Below are 21,782 nucleotides of genomic sequence, written 5' to 3'. Positions count from 1 at the left end.
GGAGGGGGCAGGACTCAGGGCAGGAGGCCCCCAAAGGGACCCTGGCGCTGCGAGAGCCCCGAGAGGGGGTGGGGGGGTTCTGTGACCCCTCCCCCCACACCAAACCCAGATGGAACTCCCAGCTTGTGGGCAAGTGGTCTGCCTCCAGGGAACCCACGCCTGCATCACAAAGGAGGCCTGGAAGCTTGAGCAGGCCGCACCTGAAGCCTCTGCTGTCCGGCCCTGGAGCCCTCCCACCTGGCCCCAGCTCACCGAAGCTCTCGGCCATCCCTACCCAGCCTTCTGAGACCTGCCTGTGGGGGACGACCATCCCTGAGTGTCCTGAAGGTGAGCCAAGTGAGGGGCCCGCCTGCCAGGGACTTCCCTGGGCAGCACCGAGGAGATCCCTACAGGTGCCCAACCTGTTCCCCACCGGGGGCGCTGGGTAGACCATCATGTGTGAGGCCTATACCTTGGGCAGGCACCCCTCAACACAGTTCCCCTCCCCGAAGGACCCCTCTTTCCCTGGCTGGCCACAATCACCCCAAGAGGCCCTGAGCCTGTGTCCAGGGAGGCCACAGCAGCCCCCTCTTCTGGTTGTCTGGCCCTGGGCTCAGCCCTCAGCCCTGGATAGGAGCGTTAGTGTGTATGCACCTTCCTGCCACATCCAGTCCCCAGAAGCCAGCAGAACAGAACGAGGGAGCAAATTCATTAGTTCTGATGGAAGAAAGCTGACACTGGTGCAGCCAGAGCCACAGACGGCTAGGCCAGGGCTCAGATACTCAGCATTCAGATGTTGGTTGATGCCTCCAGGGTACCGGGCACCTGTCTGGGTGCTGGGGATGCAGGCAGACAGAGCCTCCCCACCCCCATGGCACTGACATTCCCCACGGGGAGGTAGACAGCGGAGACAGAAGGGGCTTCGACACTGAATTGCACATCCCATGGCGAAAACAGAGATGAGCCTGGGGTCAGGCTGGCCCTGGTGAATCCGACTCAGGGAAGGCTTCACTGGGAAGGTGACGTTGAACAAGGACTTTTGTGGAGTGAGGAGGGGTCTGTCTGGGGGTGGGGTAGGGAGGACCGTACCGGCTGCAGAGAGAGGTGATGGGGCCTATGGGGGAGGGGTCCTGAGATCAGAGTAGGCCTGGCTTCTCCTCTCAAGTCAGGTAATGGGGCAGATGAGGCCCTGACCCCTGGGTGTGGCCAGGTAAGAACCTGTGGCCCAGCCCTGGCTACTACTCTTGGCAGGCGATGCTCACCTGCCCCAGGGCGGGACGGGGGTTGTCTTCCTCTGGCTTCCCCCAAACTCAGCCCTGCCTGGTGTAGGACAGGCGCTAGGACTCAAACGTCAGGGATGTGGTGTGTGTGAGGACTGGCAGTCTGAGGCCGAGGAGAGCAGAGTTCTGCATGCCCACAGAGCAGGTGCATAGCACACATGTGTCTGCACATTCCCACATGCCCACATGGGAGCTCAGGCACATGTGTGCACCCACTGGCACAAGGGAGCACACACAGACCTCAGGGTCCTGGGGGTGTGCTGTCCCTGCCTGGCCCCAGGCAGCACACCCTCTCCCGTACATGGCGCCAGCCCCGAATGTGCTCCACACTACCCTCTTCCTTGCTTGTTCAGATAGATGTCTCCTCTTCAGTGAAAGGCAGGGGAGGGTGGGGAAGGGAAGTCAGGAGCCACACACCTGCCAGGTAATCACTAGCACCAACCCTGTCTGGTTCCCTCCTGGCCTTTGGGGTTACCACCTGCAGGGACGCCAGTCCTCCTCACCCCCCTGGCCCACTGCTGGGCTCCAAGCAGGAAAGGTGGGTGCGCAGGTTGCCCTGAGGCCCACACGACCTCCCAGAGGGTTTCCCTGACCCAGGCCCAGGCCCGTAGCTCTAGGAGCCCTCCCTGCCCCCTGGCACAAGGGCCAGGCAGGCTCCACTGCAGTAGCCCCTGGCAAGCACAGGAACTGGGCCTGCTGGGTCCCTGATGCTCACCTCCAGCTGTGAGCAGTGGTCCCTGGACCACCCCTGCCAGAGAGCGGGCTTGGAGACACCAACCTTGGGAAGAAGCTGCCACCCTGGCCAGCACACTTGGCACCCCCCCCACCCCCCAGCACCTCGGGCACTCAGGCTCTGGCCCAGGGAGAGTGCCGCAAGCCAGAGACACAGGCTGAGGGCCGGGTGTGGACTTGGCAATGGGAGAGGAGCACAACGTCCTCAAAGGACCAGCACCTGCTCCCAGCCAGCATCAGGCCTCCCGGCCTCGGTCAGGGCCTCGGGGGTTCCACAGGAGTCTCCCCTGCCCTGGTGTCCCCACCCTGGCCGGACACAGCCCCTGCCCTCGGCCTTGGGGTTTCTCAGCTCTGCACTTTCCCCTGGCTAGAGACTTGGTGATGGGGAAGCCCGAAAGCCCGGTAGGGATGATGGAGATTGCTGGCTGGCCGGGACAGAAGCACCGAGGCTTCCTGGAGGGGGGGCTGCTGCTGCTGCTGCTCCTGGTGACCGGCGCCCTGGTGGCCCTGGGCCTCCTCTATGCTGCCAACAGCAGAGGTGAGTGAAGGCTCCCCCACCCCCACGCCCCCACCTTCATTAGGGCCAAGGTGCACGCCCACCCTGAGGAGCCAGTCTTCTCTGTCCTGGGCACTGACCTGCAGGGCGCCTTCCAGCCCCTTCCAGAAGGCTCTGTCCAGGGCAGGCTGGCACCGGCCAGTCCTGCAGGCTCTGCGCGGCGGGCTCCCGCAGGACTCCTGAGATGCACAGACCGGGTCCCCCCCGCACCACCCGCGCAGCCCCCTCCCCTCCCGCAGGCAGCGCCCGCTGCGACACCGCGCACTGCAGTTCGTGGCCGGCAGCAGGAGCCATGGTGGCCGGGGACACCCCACCCCCTGCCCATACCCGCGCACCTGTGTCTCCATGGCCGCTGCGGGGAAGGACCTGCCCGATCTGCCGCCCCCGCCCCGCTGAAGGTCACGGTCACCCAGGCCGGCAGCGCTCACCGCAACAGTGGGAGGGGTCAGCCTAGGGCAGAGAGACGGGGGCGGGGCAGGGCTGCTCCGCCCCTCTGGTCCCCTCCCCCGCTCCCCGCCCCCCCATGTGGACGTGGACCCGTCCGCGTCGGGACGGCAGGGGCTCCTGTGCCTGCACCGGGCAACAGGCAAACTTGCCCCCACGGCCCACGGTGCCACGTCGGGCACGGCCGCCCGTCTGCGCCTCACAGCTGCGGTGCACTGCGCTCCTCCCGAGGGCGCGGGCCCAGGGCCCAGGACAGGGGCTCCCCTGGCACTCTCCACAGCTGAGCAGGGCAACCTCTGTGCTAGAACGTTCCTCACTGGTCTGACTGGGGCCGTCCGCGCTGCGGCAGGACCGTCCATCCATTGCTTGGCTATATCCCAGCCCAGAGCTGCTCCCGCCATCCAGGCGCCTGGGGGGCTCCTGCCAGCTGCTTTGGTCCCTGGCCCCTCTGGGTCCCCTGCAGGGAAGATGGGCCACAGGCTGCACAGAGAGCCCTGGGGAGCCCAGACCTCTGAGCACCTTGGTTGGTTAGAGGCTCCCATGGACGAGGCTGGTCCCTGACCACCACCCCCACTCCGGCTATGGGGCATGAAGGGACCCCTGTCCTGTCCGGGTGGAGTGAGGTAGCTTGAACCCACCCGACAAGAGGGACCCTCCCGACCCTGTCTGCCCTCTCCTGGTGGTCTCCTCAACACAAATGGGGTCTCTGCTGGGGCTCCTTTGGCAGAACCCCCATTCCCCCACCCCCAGAAGTGACCCCCCCACCCCCAGCCAATGTCAACCTCTGGAGCTGTTGGGTCTGTGGGAGGATTTACATGCAGTGTTACTATTTAATTCTAGGCACTTTTTCATTTCCACTATGATTTTTTTCATTGATTCATGAGTTTTTTTGAAATCTTTATTTTTTAAAAATTTCTAGACGCATGGAGATCTTTCTAAGTTACCTTTTTAAATTGGTTTCTGCATTAACTGCATTGTTGTCAGGAACTGTGGTTTATGTGGTACCGAGTCTTTGCTATTTGCTGAATCGCTTCAGGATTAACCCGCAGTCAAGTGCTGCCAATAACCCGTGTGAATTTGTGGAGGATGCCCAGCTGCTGTTAGGAGAAGTCAGAGACCCAAATACATCCATTAGATCAGTCGAGTCTTCTGTATATCTAGAGTTTTCATTTTCTTGTGTTAAGTCTTGTGCTAGAGAATTCCCTATTTTCCCCCATAATTGGGCCAAGTAGCAATTTGCCTACTTTGAGACTCCGTTGTTATATGAATACAAATCCAGAATTAGCTTATCTTCCATGACCTTTCATTGCATGGCAACCCTTTCTGCCTTAATAAGCCTTGTCATTTTTCCTTCCTGAATTTATAGTCCTGTGGTTCTTAGAAAAGATTTTTTTTTCACTTGTGTTCTATGGCAGTTTCCAACATTGTTTTATTGTTGTGGATTTGGAGATTATGATATTTTTCCCCCTCTAATGTACTGGAAGGAGCAGTAGAGTTAGAAAGTTTGCAACCATTAGGATATGGACAGATTTGGGCAAGAATCCTCAATAAATGTTGAAAATGTTAAAATTTTTTTCTGTTTTGTCTAATATGAATCTAACTACTCATGATCATTAGCTCAGCCTGTTTTCTTCCATTTTTCCTTCAAACGTTGTGTGACTTTAGCTCTCAGTGTGTCTCTTGCAGCAGTGTATAGCTGGGTTGGGGTCTTTGTCTTTTCCCTGAAGCCTTGGGTCTATTTGAAGTCACTATGATTACCGAAATGCATTGGTTTTTCTACCATGTTCTTTAATGCATCTTTGTGCCTCTTTTTTCTCTCGGCTTCTTTTGGTTTCTCTATTATTTTGTTGTCCATTCTCCCCTCAGCTAACTTGCAAATTTCAAATGACTGTCCTTTAAGGGGTCACCTTAGACTTTCTGTTTTGTTTTGTTTTAATGGCTGTTATTTTAGAAGTTATAGACAACGCCTTTTCAGGAAATCAAATAGTTTTTTGGTTTTTTGGTTTTTTTAGATTTTATTTATTTATTCATGAGAGACACACAGAGAGAGGCAAAGACATAGGCAGAGGGAGAAGCAGGCTCCATGCAGGGAGCCCGATGCGGGACTCAATCCCGGGACCCTGGGATCATGGCCTGAGCTGAAGGCAGACGCTCAACCACTGAGCCACCAAGGTGCCTCAGAAAATCAAACATTTTTATGGAAATTAGAGTGGGACATACAGCCCCACGTTTGCAATCCTGCCCACCCTAGAATCCTGCTCCTACAAGCAGTGACAATCACTGTCTAGCACAGAGGCCAGCAAACTGCAGCCCCTGTTTTGTAAATAAAAGTTTTATTGGAACACAGCTGTGCCCATTTATTTATGTATAATCTTTGGATATTTTCATGCTACAAGTTCAGTTGTATGTGAACTGAGTCTATATGTGACTCACAAAGCCTAAACTATTTATTACTTGGGACTTTACAGAAAAATATTGCCAATCCCTGGACTGAAGTGTCTTCCTGTTTCTAAGCCTTGACTTTGAATCTTTTTCGCTGCCATTGTGGGATGGGGGGAGGCGTTAGAAGGTTCTGGTGAACGCCCAGGCATGGCCAGGCATGCCAGCTCCCCCAGATCGGACCTGCATGACCTTGGCAGGTTTCCTTCATGCCTCTGAGCTTCGTTTCCCTATCTGTAAAATGGGACCCAGCACAGTATGTACATTAGAGGCTTCCTTGAGGACCATGGTTTAACACATCGATAACACTAGAGAGAAACGTCTAGATCTGTCGTGCTATTTGTGATCAGGTGTAATAATAAAATAGTGGGTTTTGTCCTTCCCCCCACTCCCACCAGGGTGGTTACTGAAGGGAAGGCAGATTTAGCTCCCTACACCAGCCAAGCCTGCCCTCCCAGTATAGATACATCTGGGCTTTGGGGTAAAGTCACAGGCACAGTCTACAAAATTTCTCCTGAGTAAGATTCACAGCTGAGTTTCCTGCCAGTATCTGGCTTCCTCATCATTAATAGCTGCCTTGTTCAAGAGGTTTCCTTTCTTTCTTTCAAATTATTTTATTACAAGCCTGTCTTTACGCCTCTCAAATATCACCCTCTTGCTCATAAGATAGATTTTAGTTAGTTGTGGGATGGGGCTTGAGTACAAAGTACCAGCAGCTCACCAATAGCCTTCCTGTTAATTATTGTAGATGGGAGTCTGTTCAAAATGACATTTCTAAATTTCTAAATTTTAAAGCTCTCCTCACCTCTCTGATCTTTTCTCCAAATAATTATTTTAAAACGAGCAGCTTCTTGTTTGCATTTGTAGTAGTTGCATTTGTTGTCTCCTGCAAAATGTTACAGGCCTGAGTGAAAAAAGTCCTTGCAAAAGTTTGTAAATGGAGACAGTGCCCAGAGCTTGTTTATCCTGCATGTGTGATGCCAGATGGCTTACTTCCCTCATCTCAGGTTCCACTTTTTGAGAAGAGGACATTAGGCTGAATCGCTGAGATCCTATCATCTCTGAAAGCCAAAGAATATATAAATCTGCAGAAGAGGATAATTCTTGCTCTACATAATGGTTAGTAGGTGGTGATGAGGCATGGTTAATATGATCTGAGCCTATGCAAATATAAGGCATATAGTTACCTTTCTAGAATTCCATGAATTCTGGGTCTGGGTGAGCCTTACCAGGCTAGCTGACTTGCTTTTTTGTTTGTTTGTTTGTTTGTTTGTTTGTTTAAAAAAAAAAAACACCCCAGTGTGCTACATTATTTATTTTCACCTGGATCCAAATTCTAGCATTTTCCTCCTTCCTGGAGAACTCCCATTAGCATTTATCGCAGGCAGGTATACCGGAAATGAATTCCCTCAGCTTCGGTTTGTCTGGAAAAATCTGCATTTCATCTGCCTCTTGCAAGATGCTGTTCCTGCGTCTAGAATTCTGGGTTAACTGGTTTGTTAGTTTGTTTCCTCTGAGGGACTCCGTGGCAGTCTGGCTCCCATGGCTGCCAGCGGAAAGTCCACCATCATTCCTGTCTTTGTTTTTCCTCGCTATAGTGTTTTTCTCTCTCTTCTGCCCTCAAGACCTTCTCTTTACCTTTGGTTTGTGGTGTGTCCGGGGGTGGAGTGCGTGCGTGTATTTTGGTATTCATGCTGTTTGTGGTCTTTGGAATCTGGGGCTTTGTTTTCCTTCATTAATTTTGGGAAACTCTCAACCATTATCTTTTTAAATATTTCTTCTGCTCTTTCTCTGTCTCTTTGTGGGACTCCACATACATGTCTTCAGATGGTTTGATGTTATCATCCCACAATATCTGGATACTCCGTTCAGTGTTCGTTCGCTCTTTTGCTCTTTGTCCTACAGTTTACAGAGTCTGTGGTCCCAGCTATTCCAGCTAACTCACACGTGGCCTTTAAGAAAACACTAATACTGGGACACCTGGGTAGCTCAGTGGTTGAGCATCTGCCTTCGACTCACATCGTGATCCCAGGGTCCTGGGATGGAGTCTTGCATCAGGGTTTCCGTGGGGAACCTGCTTCTCTCTCTCTGCCTGTATCTCTGCCTCTCTCATGAATAAATAAAATCTTTCTAAAAAATAGTTTTTAAAAAATAACACATTAATATTGGAGTGCCTGGGTTGATCAGTGGATCAAGTGTCTGCCATGGGCTCAGGTCATGATCTCAGGGTCCTGGAATCCAGCCCCAGGTTGAGCTCCCTGCTCAGAGGGGAGTCTGCTTCTCCCTCTTCCTCTGCTCCTCCCCCTGCTTGTGCTCTTTTTCTTTCTCTCAAATAAGTAAATCTTTAAGAAGAAAAAAAGAATATATTAAAATTGTACCTCAGTTCTTCTAACCCCCTTGTGTGGTGACCATCTCACTCCTGAGTCCTGTCAAAGGGGACACAGTATCATCTCTGCTTGGAGGAGCTTGTCACTCCCTGACCTCTGACCTCAGCCAGGTCCTAGATGGGCTCCAGTGAAGTTGTGACATCTGTAGGTTATCTGGATTTTTCTTGTTGTTAGGATGGGAATGGTATTCTGTTGTGAATTTTGACATTCTAAGCAAAAAGCAGAACTGTCGTACCTTAGATCTGTGTATGCATATTTAACTGAATAAGTGTTCAGTTCATCAACACCTCCATATCTCTTCCAAACATGCGAGCATTCAGAGCAGGTCGGCTCTTCTTCCCTCCCACCCTGATTCCGTGTTATAGTGAGTAGCACTTGGTTTCTATCTTATTTTCCTCTGCCACACAGAGGCAGCATTATTTAATGCAATCAATGTTAATTTTGGCTTTCCCACGTCCTCATCAGCTTCTTTGCTCATCACTCTTCTTCCATCTCAGGCACTCCTTAGGAAACAACTTTTCTTCTTTCCAAAGTACATACTTTTGGAGCCTCCTATTCAAAATGTGGTCTGCGGAGCAGTGGTGTCAGTCTCCTCTGGGAGCTTGTTAGAAGTTCAGAGACTCAGGACCTGCCTCAGGCCTACCAGGTTAGAATCAGCATTGCATTCCCACATAATTCATCTGCAGTGAATTATGGAGAGCACTGATTTAGGACAGTGTTTGCCTAATTTGCTGGTAATCAGAATAACCTGGGGTGAATAACCTCAGCACCTTGGGACCTGTCCGGGTCTGCTCAGGCTGCCATAACAGCACACTATAGGCTGGAAGTTCAAGATCAAGGCATTTCCTGGTGAGAACTCTCTTCTGGGCTCCCAGCCAGCCACCTTCCCCTTGTGTCCTCATGGGTAGAGAGAGGTCATTCTGGTGTCTCTCTTCTTCTCAGGATCAGGGCCCCACCCCATGACTTCATCTAACCTTTATCCTTCCTCAGTCCTACTGGGGGTCAGGGCTTCAACTATGAACTCAGATAGAACCACAGGGCAGAACAGGCCTTAGCCCGGGTGCAGTCTCCAGATCTATACCAGATCGAGCACATGAGACCTCTCTTGTGATCAGGCAAGTTTGGGGGACAGCGCTTTAAAAATCTTTCAGTGGTGGACCCCTGGGTAGCTCAGTCAGTTAAGCATCTGCCTTCAGCTCAGGTCATGATCCCAGGATCCTGGAATGGAGCTCTGCATCAGGCTCCCCGCTTGGTGGGGAGCTTGCTTCTTCTCCCTCTGCCTGCCACTCTCCCTGTTTGTGCATGCTTTCTCTGTCTCTCTCTGTCAAATAAGTAAATAACATCTTTTTAACTAACTAACTAAATAAATAAATATCTTTCAGTAGTAAACATTGTTTATTTGAAAATAACTTCATTGATCACCTGTCCTTCAGGGATAGTTTAGCTGGTGGAACAAATCTGGACCTAGTTATCCCTCAGTGGCTTAAAGACTTAGTCCCACAGTCTTCTGGCTTCCATTGCCACTGTCCAGGAATCTGGGCCCGTCTGTTATTCTTCATCAGGAACTTTCTTACCCTCTGAGCTTTTCTTTATCTTCGGTATTTTTCACTTTTACCATGAGGCATTTAGCTATGCAAATGTGTTTTGTTCATTCTGCTCTGGAGAGATTATGCTTCCTGAATCAGCATTGACACCATATATTTATTGCAGGGAGTTGTATACGATCTTTCTGAATATTGTGTCTCCCACAGGACCTCTCTTCTCCCATTCTAAAACCCTGATTACGTGTGTCCTCGATCCTTCCCATGCTGTCCTCTGCATCTCGGGAGAGTTTCCCTCTCTGACTTGGTCCTGCATTCTGGGTAAATTATCCTGAAATACATTCAAATTCAGTAAACCTCTACTCACCTGTGTTATATCTGCAGAAATTCTTCCAAAAATAACCTGCAATAACTTGGAACACATGCCTTTTAGGACACTGCATTTTCTCATATACGAACTAAAATGTTGGTTGTGTTTTGCAAAATGTCAGTTCTCCAAAAATATATCTGAATACTTCTGTACTGCAGTGCAGTAAAGGTTTAGATGAAACCCCATGATTAGATGGCATGCTGTCACTCAGATTTCAATCAGCAAAATAAACAGTGCACCTCAGTGAAAAAAATCCATTTTAGATTTATTTTTAAATTTAATCTCAGTGGGGGCACCTGGATGGCTCAGTCAGTTGAGTATTTGATTCTTGGTTTCAGCTCCGGTCATGATCTCAGGGTCTTGAGATGGAGCACTGCGTCAGACAGAATCTGTGCTGAGCTCTGAGTCGGCTTGAGATTCTTTCCCCCTCCCTCTCCCTCCTCCTCTGTTCCTCCTCCCACTTGCACTCTCCCTTTCTTAATTTCTCTCTCTCAAAAAAAAAAAAATAGTACTAGAAGATCTAGCCTCAGCAATCAGACAACAAAAAGAAATAAAAGGCATCCACATTGGCAGAGAAGAGGTCAAACTCTCACTCTTCGCAGATGACATGATCCTCTATGTGGAAAACCCAAAAGGCTCCACCCTAAAATTATTAGAACTCATATAGGAATTCAATAATGTGTCAGGTTATAAAATCAATGCATAGAAATCAGCGACATTTCTATACACTAACAATGAGACAGAAGAAAGAGAAATTAAGGAAACAATCCCATTTACAAACGCACCAAAAAACATAAGATACCTAGGAATAAACCTAAACAAAGAGGTGAAGGATCTGTACTCTGAAAACTATAGAACAATTATGAAAGAGATTGAGGGTGATACAAAGAGATGGGAAAACATTCTATGAGCATGAATTGGAATAATAAATATCGTGAAAATATCTATGCTACCCAGAGCAATCTACATATTCAGTGTAATCCCCATCAAAATACCATGGGCTTTTTTCACAGAGCTGGACAAATAATCCTGAAATTTGTATGGAACCAGAAAAGACCCCCCAATAGCCAGAGGAATGTTGAAAAGAAAACCAACGCTGGGGGTGCCTGGGTGGCTCAGCAGTTAAGTGTCTGCCTTTGGCTCAGGGCATGATCCCAGTCCCAGGATCAAGTCCCACATGGAGCTCCCCACAGGGAGCCTGCTTCTCCCTCTGCCTATGTCTCTGCCTCTTTCTCTGTGTCTCTCATGAATGAATAAATAAAATACTAAAAAAAAAAAAAAAAAACTGGGGGCATCTCAATTCCTGACTTAGTTCTATTACAAAGCTATGATCATCAAGACAGTATGGTACTGGCACAAAAACAAACATACAGATCAATGGAACAGAATAGAGAACCCAGAAATGGACCCTCAACTTTATGGTCAACTCATCTTTGACAAAGCAAAGCAAGAAAGGATATCCAATGGAAAAAAGTCTTCAATAAACGGTGTTGAGAAAACTGGACAGCCACATGCAGAAGAATGAAACCGGACCATTCTCTTACACCACATGCAAAAATAGACTCAAAATGGTTGAAAGATCAAAATCCTAGAGGAGAACACAGGCAGCAACCTCTGTGACCTCGGCTGCAGCAACTTCTTGCTAGACATGTCTCCAGAGACAAGGGAAACAAAAGCAATATGAACACTTGGGGCTTCATCAAGATAAGAATCTTCTGCGTAGCAAAGGAAACAGTCAACAAAACAAAAGACAACATACAGAAAGGGAGAATATTTGCAGATGACATGTCAGATAAAGGGCTAGTATGCAAGATCTTTAAAGAACTTATCAAACTCAACAATCCAGTCAAGAAATGGGCAGAATACATGAACAGACATTTCTCCAAAGAAGACCTAAACATGGCCAAAAGACACATGAAAAATGCTCCACATCACTTGTCATCAGGAAATACACATCGAAACCACAACGAGATACCATCTCACACCAGTGAGAATGGCAAAAATTAACAAGACAGGAAACCACAGGTGTTAGAGAGGATGTGGAGAAGGGGAGACCCTCCTGCACTGTTGGTGGGAATGCAAGCTGGTGCAGCCACTCTGGAAAACTGTGTGGAGGGTCCTAAAGAAGTTGAAAATAGAGCTACCCTATGACCCAACAATTGCACTACTGGATATTTACCCCAAAGATACAGATATAGTGAACGCCGGGACACCTGCACCCCAATATTCATAGCTCAATGTCCACAATAGCCAAACTGTGGAAGGAGCCTCAATGTCCTTTGACAGATGAATGGATAAAGAAGATGTGGTATGTATACAATGAATATGGCTCAGCCATCAGAAAGGATGAATACCTACCATTTGCCTCAACGTGGATGGAACTAGAGGGCATATGCTGAATGAAGTAAGTCAATCGGAGAAGGACAATCATCGTATGGTCTCACTGATAGGTGGAATAGGTGGAATACAAGAAATAGTGAAAAGGGGGACCCCTGGGGCTCAGTGGTTGGGTGCCTGCCTTTGGCCCAGGGCATGATACTGGAGACCTGGGATCCAGTCCCACATCGGGCTCCCTGTGTGGAGCCTGCTTCTCCCTCTGCCTGTGTCTCTGCCTCTCTCTCTCTCTCTCTCTCTCTCTCTCTCTCTCTCTGGGTCTCTATGAATAAATAAATAAAAAATATCTTAAAAAAAAAAAAAGAAAGAAAGAAATAGTGAAAGGGACCATAAGGGAAAGGAGGGGAAACTGAGTGAGGAAAAATTAGAGATGAAGACAAACCATGAGAGACTCCTAACTCTGGGAAACAAACAAAGGGTTGCAGAAGGGAAGGAGGGCGGGGAGTTGGGGTGACTGGGTGATGGGCACTGAGGAGGGCACTTGACGGGATGAGCACTGGGTGTTATACTATATGTTGGCAAGTTGAACTTAAATTAAAAATAAATAAATACATAAAATATTTTTTTAAATTTAATCTCAGCAACTCCATTCTTTTGTGTTTCTAGAATTTATAGTTTATTCTTTCACAAACTAAATGTTTCATGACCTTGTTTTCAATGTTTCATAACCTTGTTTTCAATGTTTCCTTTTACTTCTTCAAACACACTTGGATTATTTTCTGTGTCAGTGAGGCATTGCTGCCTGACAAACTGCCCCGGGGTCAGGGATTAGAACGGCATTCGTTTACAGGAACACACACAGCCGTGGCACAAGTCAGCTGACCGGGGTCGGGTTCACGGGGCTACTCTTCTCCATGTCACCTGCACCCCCTACAAGGACCAGCAAGCGGGCCAGGGCCGGTGCCTCTCCCAGTGGAAGTCTAAGAGGACAGCTGAAGACACGCAGGCCTCCTGGGCTCTAGGCTCCTCGTTCTGTTGGCCAAAACAAGACACGGAGCCAATGCACACACAAGGGAAGGAGAAAATGTTCTCTGGTGAAGGCATGGGGGCAGAAAGGAGTCGAGATTTGAGGCCACACCTTGGGGATCAGAGAATTCCCAAAACCCCAATCCTTGGGAATCATAGTTCTGCTGTCTGTTTTGCACACTCATGGAAGCTGGTCTTTTCATCAGCATGAATCCATCTCACCCTGCTTCATCTGTGGGGACCCCGTGTCTCTCGGGCCAATCACCTTCCCTCCAGAGAACATGTGTTTGTTTCCATCAGGCACCTGGGGAGGCCACCAGCCTGGGCCTGCTTAAAATAAGTGTCTCAGTTTGAGGTTTCCTTGGCCACATCGTCACGTGAACTCATACCCATACCCGCATGACAGCCAGCCTGTGATCACAATGCTCTCCAGGGAGGAGGGTTGTTTTCCACGTGGCCAAGATTTCTATAGCCTTCTTTTTTGGGACAGATAGACACAGCGAGAGCGAGGGAACATAAATCATTCAAATCAAGGTCAATCTTTAGAAAAGCAAAACTTACAGACAAAAATGTCAAAAAAAAAACATTTTTTTTCAAAATATTTTTTTAATGTAGAGACTCTGTGAAAATAATCCACATGTTACAGAAGTTATGTGAACAAATATAAAAGACCAGAGAGTGGAGTCTACATCAGTTGGGTAGTACGGAAAGCTACTCCCTTCTGGAATTACAAAGGGGGAACAGATCTTTGTTGGGGTCGGTTTGCTGTGTCTCCTGCTGGTCCTATTTAGGCATTAGAGGAGTCTTCATTTCGTTTCTATTCAGCCTTTGTGTCAAAAGAGCCTCACTGTTTTGTTCTCCAGTTAATAACTGGGGGCCCTGGGGGGCTCAGTCAGTTAAGTGTCTGACTCTTGATTTCGGCTCAGGTCACAATCTCAGGGTCATGGTGGGCTCTGTGCTGCGTGGAGTCTGCTAACATTATTTCTACCTCTCTCCCTTCTCTATAATAATAAAAGAATAAATTCCGATGGTACCTAGATCCTCTGTTCTAGTTGTTTTAAAGTAATTTAAAATTTTTTTAGGGGCGCCTGGGTGGCTTCAGTTCAGGTCGAGATCTCAGAGTCCTGGGATTGAGTCCTGAATCAGGCTCCCTGCTCAGTGGGGAGTCTACTTCTCCCTCTCCCTCTGCCCCTACACCTGCTCATGCACGCATGCTCTCTTTGTCTGTCATCAAATAAATAAATAAAATCTTTAAAAAACATTTTTTTAGAACAGCCTTATGAAGATAGCGCAGTGCACCACTTGGGCCACACCATCTTTCCACGTCAACCCCTGTCAACATCCTGTGACTCAGTAGGATACATCGTTGCAAGTAGTGAACGAACCTTGCTACATGACCATTAACTAAGGCTACACTCTATTCCGATTTCCTCTGTCCTTCCCTCTGGTCCTGTTCTGCCCGGGGATCCTACAGGACACCACCACATGATGTCATTTGTCAGATCTCCTTGGGCTACTCGTGACTGTGATGGTTTCTCAGACTTGTTTTTATGATCCTGGTAGTTTTGAGGGACCCTGGCTCCCCATATTCTATAGACTGTCCCTCAGATGGGATTTGTCTGATGTTTTTCTCATGGTTGGACTGGGGTGAGGTGTTTGGGGAAGGAAGCCCGTAAGTCAGGGGGACATACATCCAGTGACTCACCACTGTTGTTGACCATGTCATGGTTGAGCACATGGTGTTGGTCAGGCTTCTCCACCATAAAGTTACTCTGCCCGTCACTTTCCATCCTGTCCCCATCGAAAGGTAGTCACCATGGGCAGCCCTCATCCAAGGGGTGGGGAGTTAGAATCCATGTGCAGAGCACCTGCATGAACTATTTGGAATTCTTCTGTATGGGGGATTTATCTATTTCCCCCCATTTATTTGTTTTCTCCATGATTAATTTATGTCAGCATGGACTCACGGATATTTATTTTATACTTCAGATTATAATCCAATACTAATTTATTTTGTTGTTCAAACTGTTCCAACGGTGGCCCCTGGGAGCTCCACCAGGTGGCTTCTGCACCCCCTGACATACTCCCAGCCCTGTGGCTTTGGGATTTTGGAGGGAAGGGGAACACTTTTTTTTGCTTTCTAGCCTTTTGAGATGTTTCAGGCTCACCTTGTGTATTTTGTCCCCACTATTTCTCCAAGGATCCCTGGTTCCTTTGTTTGGGCAACAGTGTTAGAAGCATACTCGGGTTACTAGGTGTGATCCTTGCTCCTGGGTCGTGGCTGATAGAGGACGTGTGTGCGCGCTAACCCACATGTGTACACGTTATCTGTAGCGCTTCTGTATGCAATCCTCTGTGTCTATATCAGGGCTAAACAGGAGCCTCTAATCCGTTACCACATGCATCCTTCCAGCCTGCTGCCGTGGCCCGTCTAACATCCCACCGCAGCGGTGACGAGCCCGGCCATCTGCCAGCCCCTCTGTACTCCCTCAATCCCAATAGTCATGTCATGCATTCCAGGGGACCAAGCTCCCCAACTACAGGACAGCACTGATGGACAGTTCCTCCGCCTTGGGTCTTACACACAATTCATTGCCAAGGTTACTTAAGCCGGTCACCCTTTCTGCCTGGGAATCTGCCCCGTGCTCCTCTGTTCTACATCCAGCTCCGCTACTCCGCGCCCCTGCCAAATGCCTGGCGATCATTGTCTACTACATCTCTGCTTTTGTTCTTTCAGACTGTTGTCTAACAGGAATCATGCTGAATGCAGCTTTTTCGGATGGCTTCTGCACTCAGTAATATACGCTTAGGATTCATCCATTCATCTTTTTGTGGCTTGAAAGGTTATTTCTTTTTATTGCTCAATAATAATGCCATTGCATGGACGTAATAGTTTACTTATTCATTACTCCATTGAAGGGCATTATGGTTGCTTCTAGTTTTTTGGAATTACAAACAGAAAAAAAACCTGCTATAAAATTCACATTTGGGTTTTTGTGTGGATATAAATTTTTGAACCAGTTGGGGAAACACAGGAGCAGAATTGCAGGATCGTATTGTAAAGACTGTGTTTAGTTCTGTAAGAACCTCCCAAACTGGCTTCCAGGGTGGCTACACCATTTTGGGATTTGTGGATGTTTTCCTCTATTCTATTTTGTCTCTTTCCTTTGTGCTGTGGTCTGCAGCTTCTTTCTTAGGCAGGTGGGGGGTGTGGTAAAGCCTGTAAACCCAATTCTTCACTTCTGCTCTTTCTTAACGTTTTCGTTTCTCTGGTGATATTCACCACAAACTACGTCCACTTCCTGCCTTTTGTACCAGACCTTATAACTTAATCCTCATAACCACTAAATGTTTTGTTTGCTGACTGTGATGTCAGGTCACCCAAGCCCATATCTTTGGACTCTTTTGGGTTTTTCTTAATGATGTGTCACGTTTGCCTACTTCTTCTTGTGGGGGAACTTCTCTCGGCTTTCCTGCCCTGCCCATGACCTGGGGATGCCCCATGAGGAGGATCTGGTGGGTGGATGCACTGCATGGAGCTGGATCCCTGGCACCAGCTCACAGGCTCCACCCTCACCCATTCCTCCCACTTCAAGCCCTTTTGTGGAGAACTAGCCTCCCGGAGACTTGGCGCCCAGGGGAAGACCACCACAGGCCCTTCTTTCTGGGGAGGGCATCTCCCTGTCCGGGATTTCACTCCATAGGTTCCTGCCTGCAGTGCTCAGGCAGGTTTCTGCAAACCCCTGTGTTCTTGGATGTGCAGCTCATTCTCCTCCCTGGGGAGGGAGCCACAGTCACCTTCAATTTCTTTATCCTGATCAGAAGCGAAAACCCCTTCTCCTTGTCATGTCCAGAGCTCTGGTGTCCTTCTTGTCCTCTGTCCCTGAGGTCATGGCCCTTCGGGGTCCAAGGTCTAGTTCTCATCCCAGGGCTCTGGATTAATGAGCTTGACAAACACCCGCAGGACAGCCATGTCTTAGCACCCATGAACCCACATCATTTCTGGGTCCGCCCAGCACTGTTCTGTTTCCTCGTGGGGTTGGGGCTTTCTGAGGTGGGGCCCCTGTCGGGCTCATATCAGAATCTTCGGTGCCTGGCACTGGGGCTGGCTTACAATAATCAACCAAAGTTGTTGGACTGATGGACGAACAAATGGTAGATGGAAAGAGCTGCGACAACAGGTAGAAGAGAAATGCCTCTGCCCACCCACTCCAGACACCACGTTTCATAAACGCTACTCCCAATTGCCAGGAGCCCAGGGAGAACCCAACATTTGGGGAGCCTCCTGCACCCTCTGCAGTCTCTGACCTGCATGAGGCCCCATTCCCTCCTTCCCACCAGGTCTCCATGTGCCTGCCCGGTGGAGAAACCCAGCCACAAGCCAGGTCTGTAGGTGGCCAGACGTGGCAAGCCCTTTGCCTGGACGTGACTCTCTCCCATCCCTCCACCTCACCCCTTCCCCACCCCCACTCCAGGCAGAATTGACAACCGCCTGGAAGATCCCAATGCTGACCAAGCAATGCCCCCATCCTGTGCAGAGGAGGGATGGAGGAAAGGTGGCCCATGGGTCAGAAAGTAAAAGTGACATCCTCTCCTCTTAAATGAGCCTATTGTTCCTGCCTTGGTAGGAGGTCAGGAGCTGCCCACCTTGCATGGGTGTGGCCCATGACCCTTAGATCAAAGAGGAGGTCAGAAGGGAAGGAGGTCCCTCTCAGGAATCCGCTGGGCCCTGGAAGATGGGGGTAGGGCAGAGAGTGGTGGGGTGGGCAAGAGAGAAGTTCTGCTGGGTGATCCTGATGACCAGGCCTGGCTACAGGAGGCAGGCAGCCCCCAGAGTGCCCTAGACCCCGACACTGCAGGAAAATGTCAGGGTTGTCCCCAGCGAGCCCCAAGGTGCCCCAGGAGGGGGCTGGAGGCAGAGAGCTGAGTGCTGTGTTTCTCCCCCAGGGAAGCAGCTGACACTCTTTCCTAGCCGGCTTTGCTTCTCAAAGGAAGAGAAGACCATTGTAAAACGAAAACCCCGAGGTAGCTTTGCCTTCCCTCTCAAAACAAGCCCAAGCAGTGGGCTGGAACTGGGCCCCCTGTGGGCTGGGTGATTCATGGCAGCCCAGGGTGTGAAGCTAGGGAATGGAGCCCTGCCCCAGGTACCCAGAGTCCCATAGAAAGACAGCACAGTGGCAGAGATATAGCCATGAGCACCTGCTAGAAGCAGGATGTTCCCTGGGACACCTTTGGGACACAAGCATGAGTGACCCTACACTCCAGGCTGGAGGCACTGTCCCTGAGACCAGGCAGGTGCACATTTATACAACCAGCTAGTTCCAGGTAGGAGGGTTGGGGTGGGGGGCACAGTGTGCAGAGGTCAGCAGCACAGGCAGGCTGCCTGGAGGAGGTGGCAGGGGTGAGAGCTGGCTGGCAGTAGGCAGGACAGTAGAATGGCCAGCTTCAGTCTTGGGGACCCAGGGCAGCTATGGGAGTCCGTGGAGGCAGAGGGTGACTCCCAGGTCACAGCAGGGTTAAGCCAGCGTGAGGCTCACCCTTACATAAGGCCCCAATCCTGGGTCTCCTGGGGAGGACGTGACTTCAGGGCCCCAGGCTGGACTTCCCACCCCGCCCCCCCGGGGCTAGGGGTTTGAGGCCTGGCCCTGCCTACCCCAGACAACTCCCCCGCTGCACCCCATCCTACTCCACCTCGCCACTGGCTCACACCATGTCTTGCCTACAGCCATCCAAGAGCCCAAGGAGATGGGCGAAATCTGCACCACCCCTGGCTGTGTGATAGCGGGTAAGCCCCCTTCCCCACACTTCTGCAGCCCTGCCGGGGGGCGGGAGGGGAGTTCCCGGGATGCTAGCGCAGAGCCCCCCACCCTCAAAGGGAGCCACTTCAAGAAGTGGCATGGGGAATGGTGGGCAGACCCTAACCCTGCCTGCAGGTGGAGTCTCTGCAATGGGTGAGGAAAGCTGGTGTGCCCCCCAGGCAGCCACCCTGCCCTGGTGGATGTCCCTGTGAGGAGAAGGATGGTAATCCGCTACAGGGTCTCCTTCCTACAGTTACAGAAAAGTCACATGAACATACGAGCATCCTCCCACGAATTTGTCATAAAATTGGAGTCCATGTGCTGCTATTTGCAGACTAAAAGAATGAAGGACCAACAGTGAAAACTAAGAAATGAGATTTTTTTTCTGCCCACATTGGGGGTGCGGACAGGCGTGGATGGGCACTCCATGCTGGTGCTTCCTGCCAGGCCGCAGCCAAGTGGGACAGAAGCAAAGGAGGGTCCCGGCTTGGAAGGTGGGGGGGCATCCACTGTGGCTGAGAGTCCTCAGTGGGAACCCTAGACCCCACTGACCCTGCACACTTGGGGTGCTAGGGGCAAAGCCATCCTCTCTAACTGCAGACAAACCCTGAGTGGAGGATAAGAACCGCCCTCCACCCCATAGTGAGTGGGCTCTGGGAGCAGGGCCACCAGCTGAGCACCTCCTGGGAGTCGGGCACTCCTGGTCATTGCCTCCCTCTAGACTGCTGGTGTCCCAGGTTTGCAAATGTGGAAGTGAAGGGCAGGACAGTCACAGGATTCCAGGTCATGCGGCCAATGAGTCATAGCCCTAGAACTTGCACCCTTGCCTCTGACCTCCCTGAGGCTCAGAGAGGGTGATTAACACTCCCAAGGGCACACAGCTGTGATGGAAGGAACATCTAATAGTCCATCAACTGCCCATAACCGGCTGCCCCCCTCCCTCTCCACCGTCCCCACGAGCAGCCTCCAGGATCCTCCAGAACATGGACCCGTCCAGGGAGCCCTGTGAAGACTTCTACCAGTACGCATGCGGAGGCTGGCTGCGGCGCCACGTGATCCCCGAGACCAACTCCCGATACAGTGTCTTTGACATCCTCCGAGACGAGCTGGAGGTCATCCTCAAAGGTGAGAGCAGCTGCGACCTTGGGGGTGGAGCTGGGATGAGGCCAAGTACCTGCCTGGCTCAGGGGTGGCCGTGAGGTCAGTAGGGCCAGTGGGGCTGGGCTGCTGGGCCCGCCCTGGTCCAGTGGGCACAGTGCCCAGCCGGGGCAGAGGGACCACCTTTCGCTGAATGTTGGGGGGCGGTGCTGGGTGCTTTGACCTGGCTCTCCCAGCAGCTGCCTCGGGCCTCCATCCAGCTTCCCCTCTGCCCGCAGGGGTGCTAGAGAATGCCACCACCCAGGACAGGCCGGCTGTGCAGAAGGCCAAGATGCTATACCGCTCCTGCATGAACCAGAGTGAGTGGAGGGGTGTGGGGGTGGGGAGGGCAGCTCCAGGACCCACAGCCCCTGCAGCACAGCACGAAGCAGTGGATGCCACTCAGGAATCAGGCCAGAGCGGCTGTGCTCCCACCTGACCACTGGGTGCAGCCTCCCCTGAGGACCCAGACTTACTGCTGGCTCCCTGTCATCCTATTGACACACTGACCCCAGACGCGGGCCACAGTATCCAAGCAGGAGGAAAACAGTGAGGATCCCACCTCGCAGCCCCTGTCTCCCTCCTCCCCCCCTTCACCTTATTTTCGACTGAAGTTCCAAAACTCCCTGCTGAAGTGTGGAAGCATCGCTGCCCTGGAGGAGCTGTTCCCTTTCTGTCCAGAGGGCTCGGTCAGCCCCATGCCAGAGCTCCTCTACCCCATCCCCTGCCCACAACACCTACTGGGCACCCCAGGGAGCACTCCCAGGCCACAGGGCCCCCCAGGCTGGCCTGCTGGCCCCCTCCCACACTCTGTGACCTGCCAGCCCATCTGCTTCCACCCACCCCAGACCCTGTCACAGCTGCACTGTCTGATGGGGTCGGCTTGCAGTGTCCCTGCGGGTCCGTGGGAAGGTGGATGCCACCCCCACTGGGCATCTGGGTGAGTGACCCCTCCTTTCCTCTCAGGCGTGATAGAGAAACGAGACTCACAGCCCCTGCTAAACATCCTGGACGTGATGGGAGGCTGGCCAGTGACCATGGATAAGTGGAACCAGAGCGTAGGTAAGGCCAGGGCCTGGTGGCTGCCTCACCTTGCAGACAGGTGGACACCCTCGAGGTTCCTTGTAGCCAAGCCCTTGGAGGCTCATGCTGGCAAGCGTGTACCAGCTGCGAGTGGGCTCCCGTGGCTGGATGCCCCACTGCTACAGAGGGTGACCCTTCCAGACCCCCAGGTGGGGGAGAGGCTGCCAGGTGCCCCAGGTGGACTGTTCCCAGGGACCCCCAAGCATGCTTGCCACCATGAGCCAGGCGGGGGCTCCGATGTCCCTCGCATTCTGGGTTCTGGAGACTGGGATGGACTCTCAGACGAGGGCCTGGTTGCTCTCCAGCCCGAGGCACTGACTCCCCAGGCCCCAAGTGGGAGCTGGAGCAGCAGCTGGCCTTGATGAACACACAGTTCAACAGGCGTGTCCTCATTGACCTCTTCATCTGGAACGATGACCAGAATTCTAGCCGGCATATCATCTACGTACGAGGGGCACCGGGGTCCAAGTTAGGCTGGGTCCCTCGTGCCCTGCTGGGGGTGCTCGCAGGGCAGTGGAGGGCTGGCCAGGGCTGGGGTTGGGGAGTTGGGGGAGCTCTAGGGGTGTTCCCAGGGCCTTGCTCCTGTGACCTGCTCACGGACACCTGCCACCCAACGAACTGGGTCAGGTCAGGGGAGCTAGCCTGTGGGCCAAGCCACTTCCTCAGGACCGTCTGG

At 51.4% G+C, this 21,782-nt stretch overlaps 1 protein-coding gene across 12 annotated transcripts in view; it reads left to right on the top strand.

The window, feature by feature from the left end:
- Positions 1-143: 143 nt before the first annotated feature.
- The window catches only part of MMEL1 (membrane metalloendopeptidase like 1), a 32,559-nt gene continuing 10,920 nt past the window's right edge, over positions 144-21,782 (top strand). For 2 of the 12 annotated variants that reach the window (XM_049110502.1, XM_049110500.1), the window contains exons 1-8: positions 145-327; positions 2,363-2,529; positions 18,036-18,113; positions 18,814-18,873; positions 19,850-20,011; positions 20,224-20,343; positions 20,990-21,085; positions 21,412-21,551. In XM_049110502.1, coding sequence (XP_048966459.1) covers positions 2,373-2,529; positions 18,036-18,113; positions 18,814-18,873; positions 19,850-20,011; positions 20,224-20,343; positions 20,990-21,085; positions 21,412-21,551 — 813 coding nt within the window. In that variant the 5' untranslated portion in view covers positions 145-327; positions 2,363-2,372. Of the gene's footprint in view, positions 328-2,340; positions 2,530-6,437; positions 6,550-18,035; positions 18,114-18,813; positions 18,874-19,849; positions 20,012-20,223; positions 20,344-20,989; positions 21,086-21,411; positions 21,552-21,782 lie in introns of those variants that run through there. The other 10 variants (XM_025427420.3, XM_049110495.1, XM_049110499.1 and 7 more) reach the window with 10 other exon arrangements.

This window comes from Canis lupus, chromosome 5 (assembly GCF_003254725.2).
Source record: "Canis lupus dingo isolate Sandy chromosome 5, ASM325472v2, whole genome shotgun sequence".
NCBI classification, from domain to species: Eukaryota; Metazoa; Chordata; class Mammalia; order Carnivora; family Canidae; genus Canis; species Canis lupus.
Note: the sequence above shows the minus strand (reverse complement) of the source record. Positions and strands in the feature narration are given on the sequence as shown.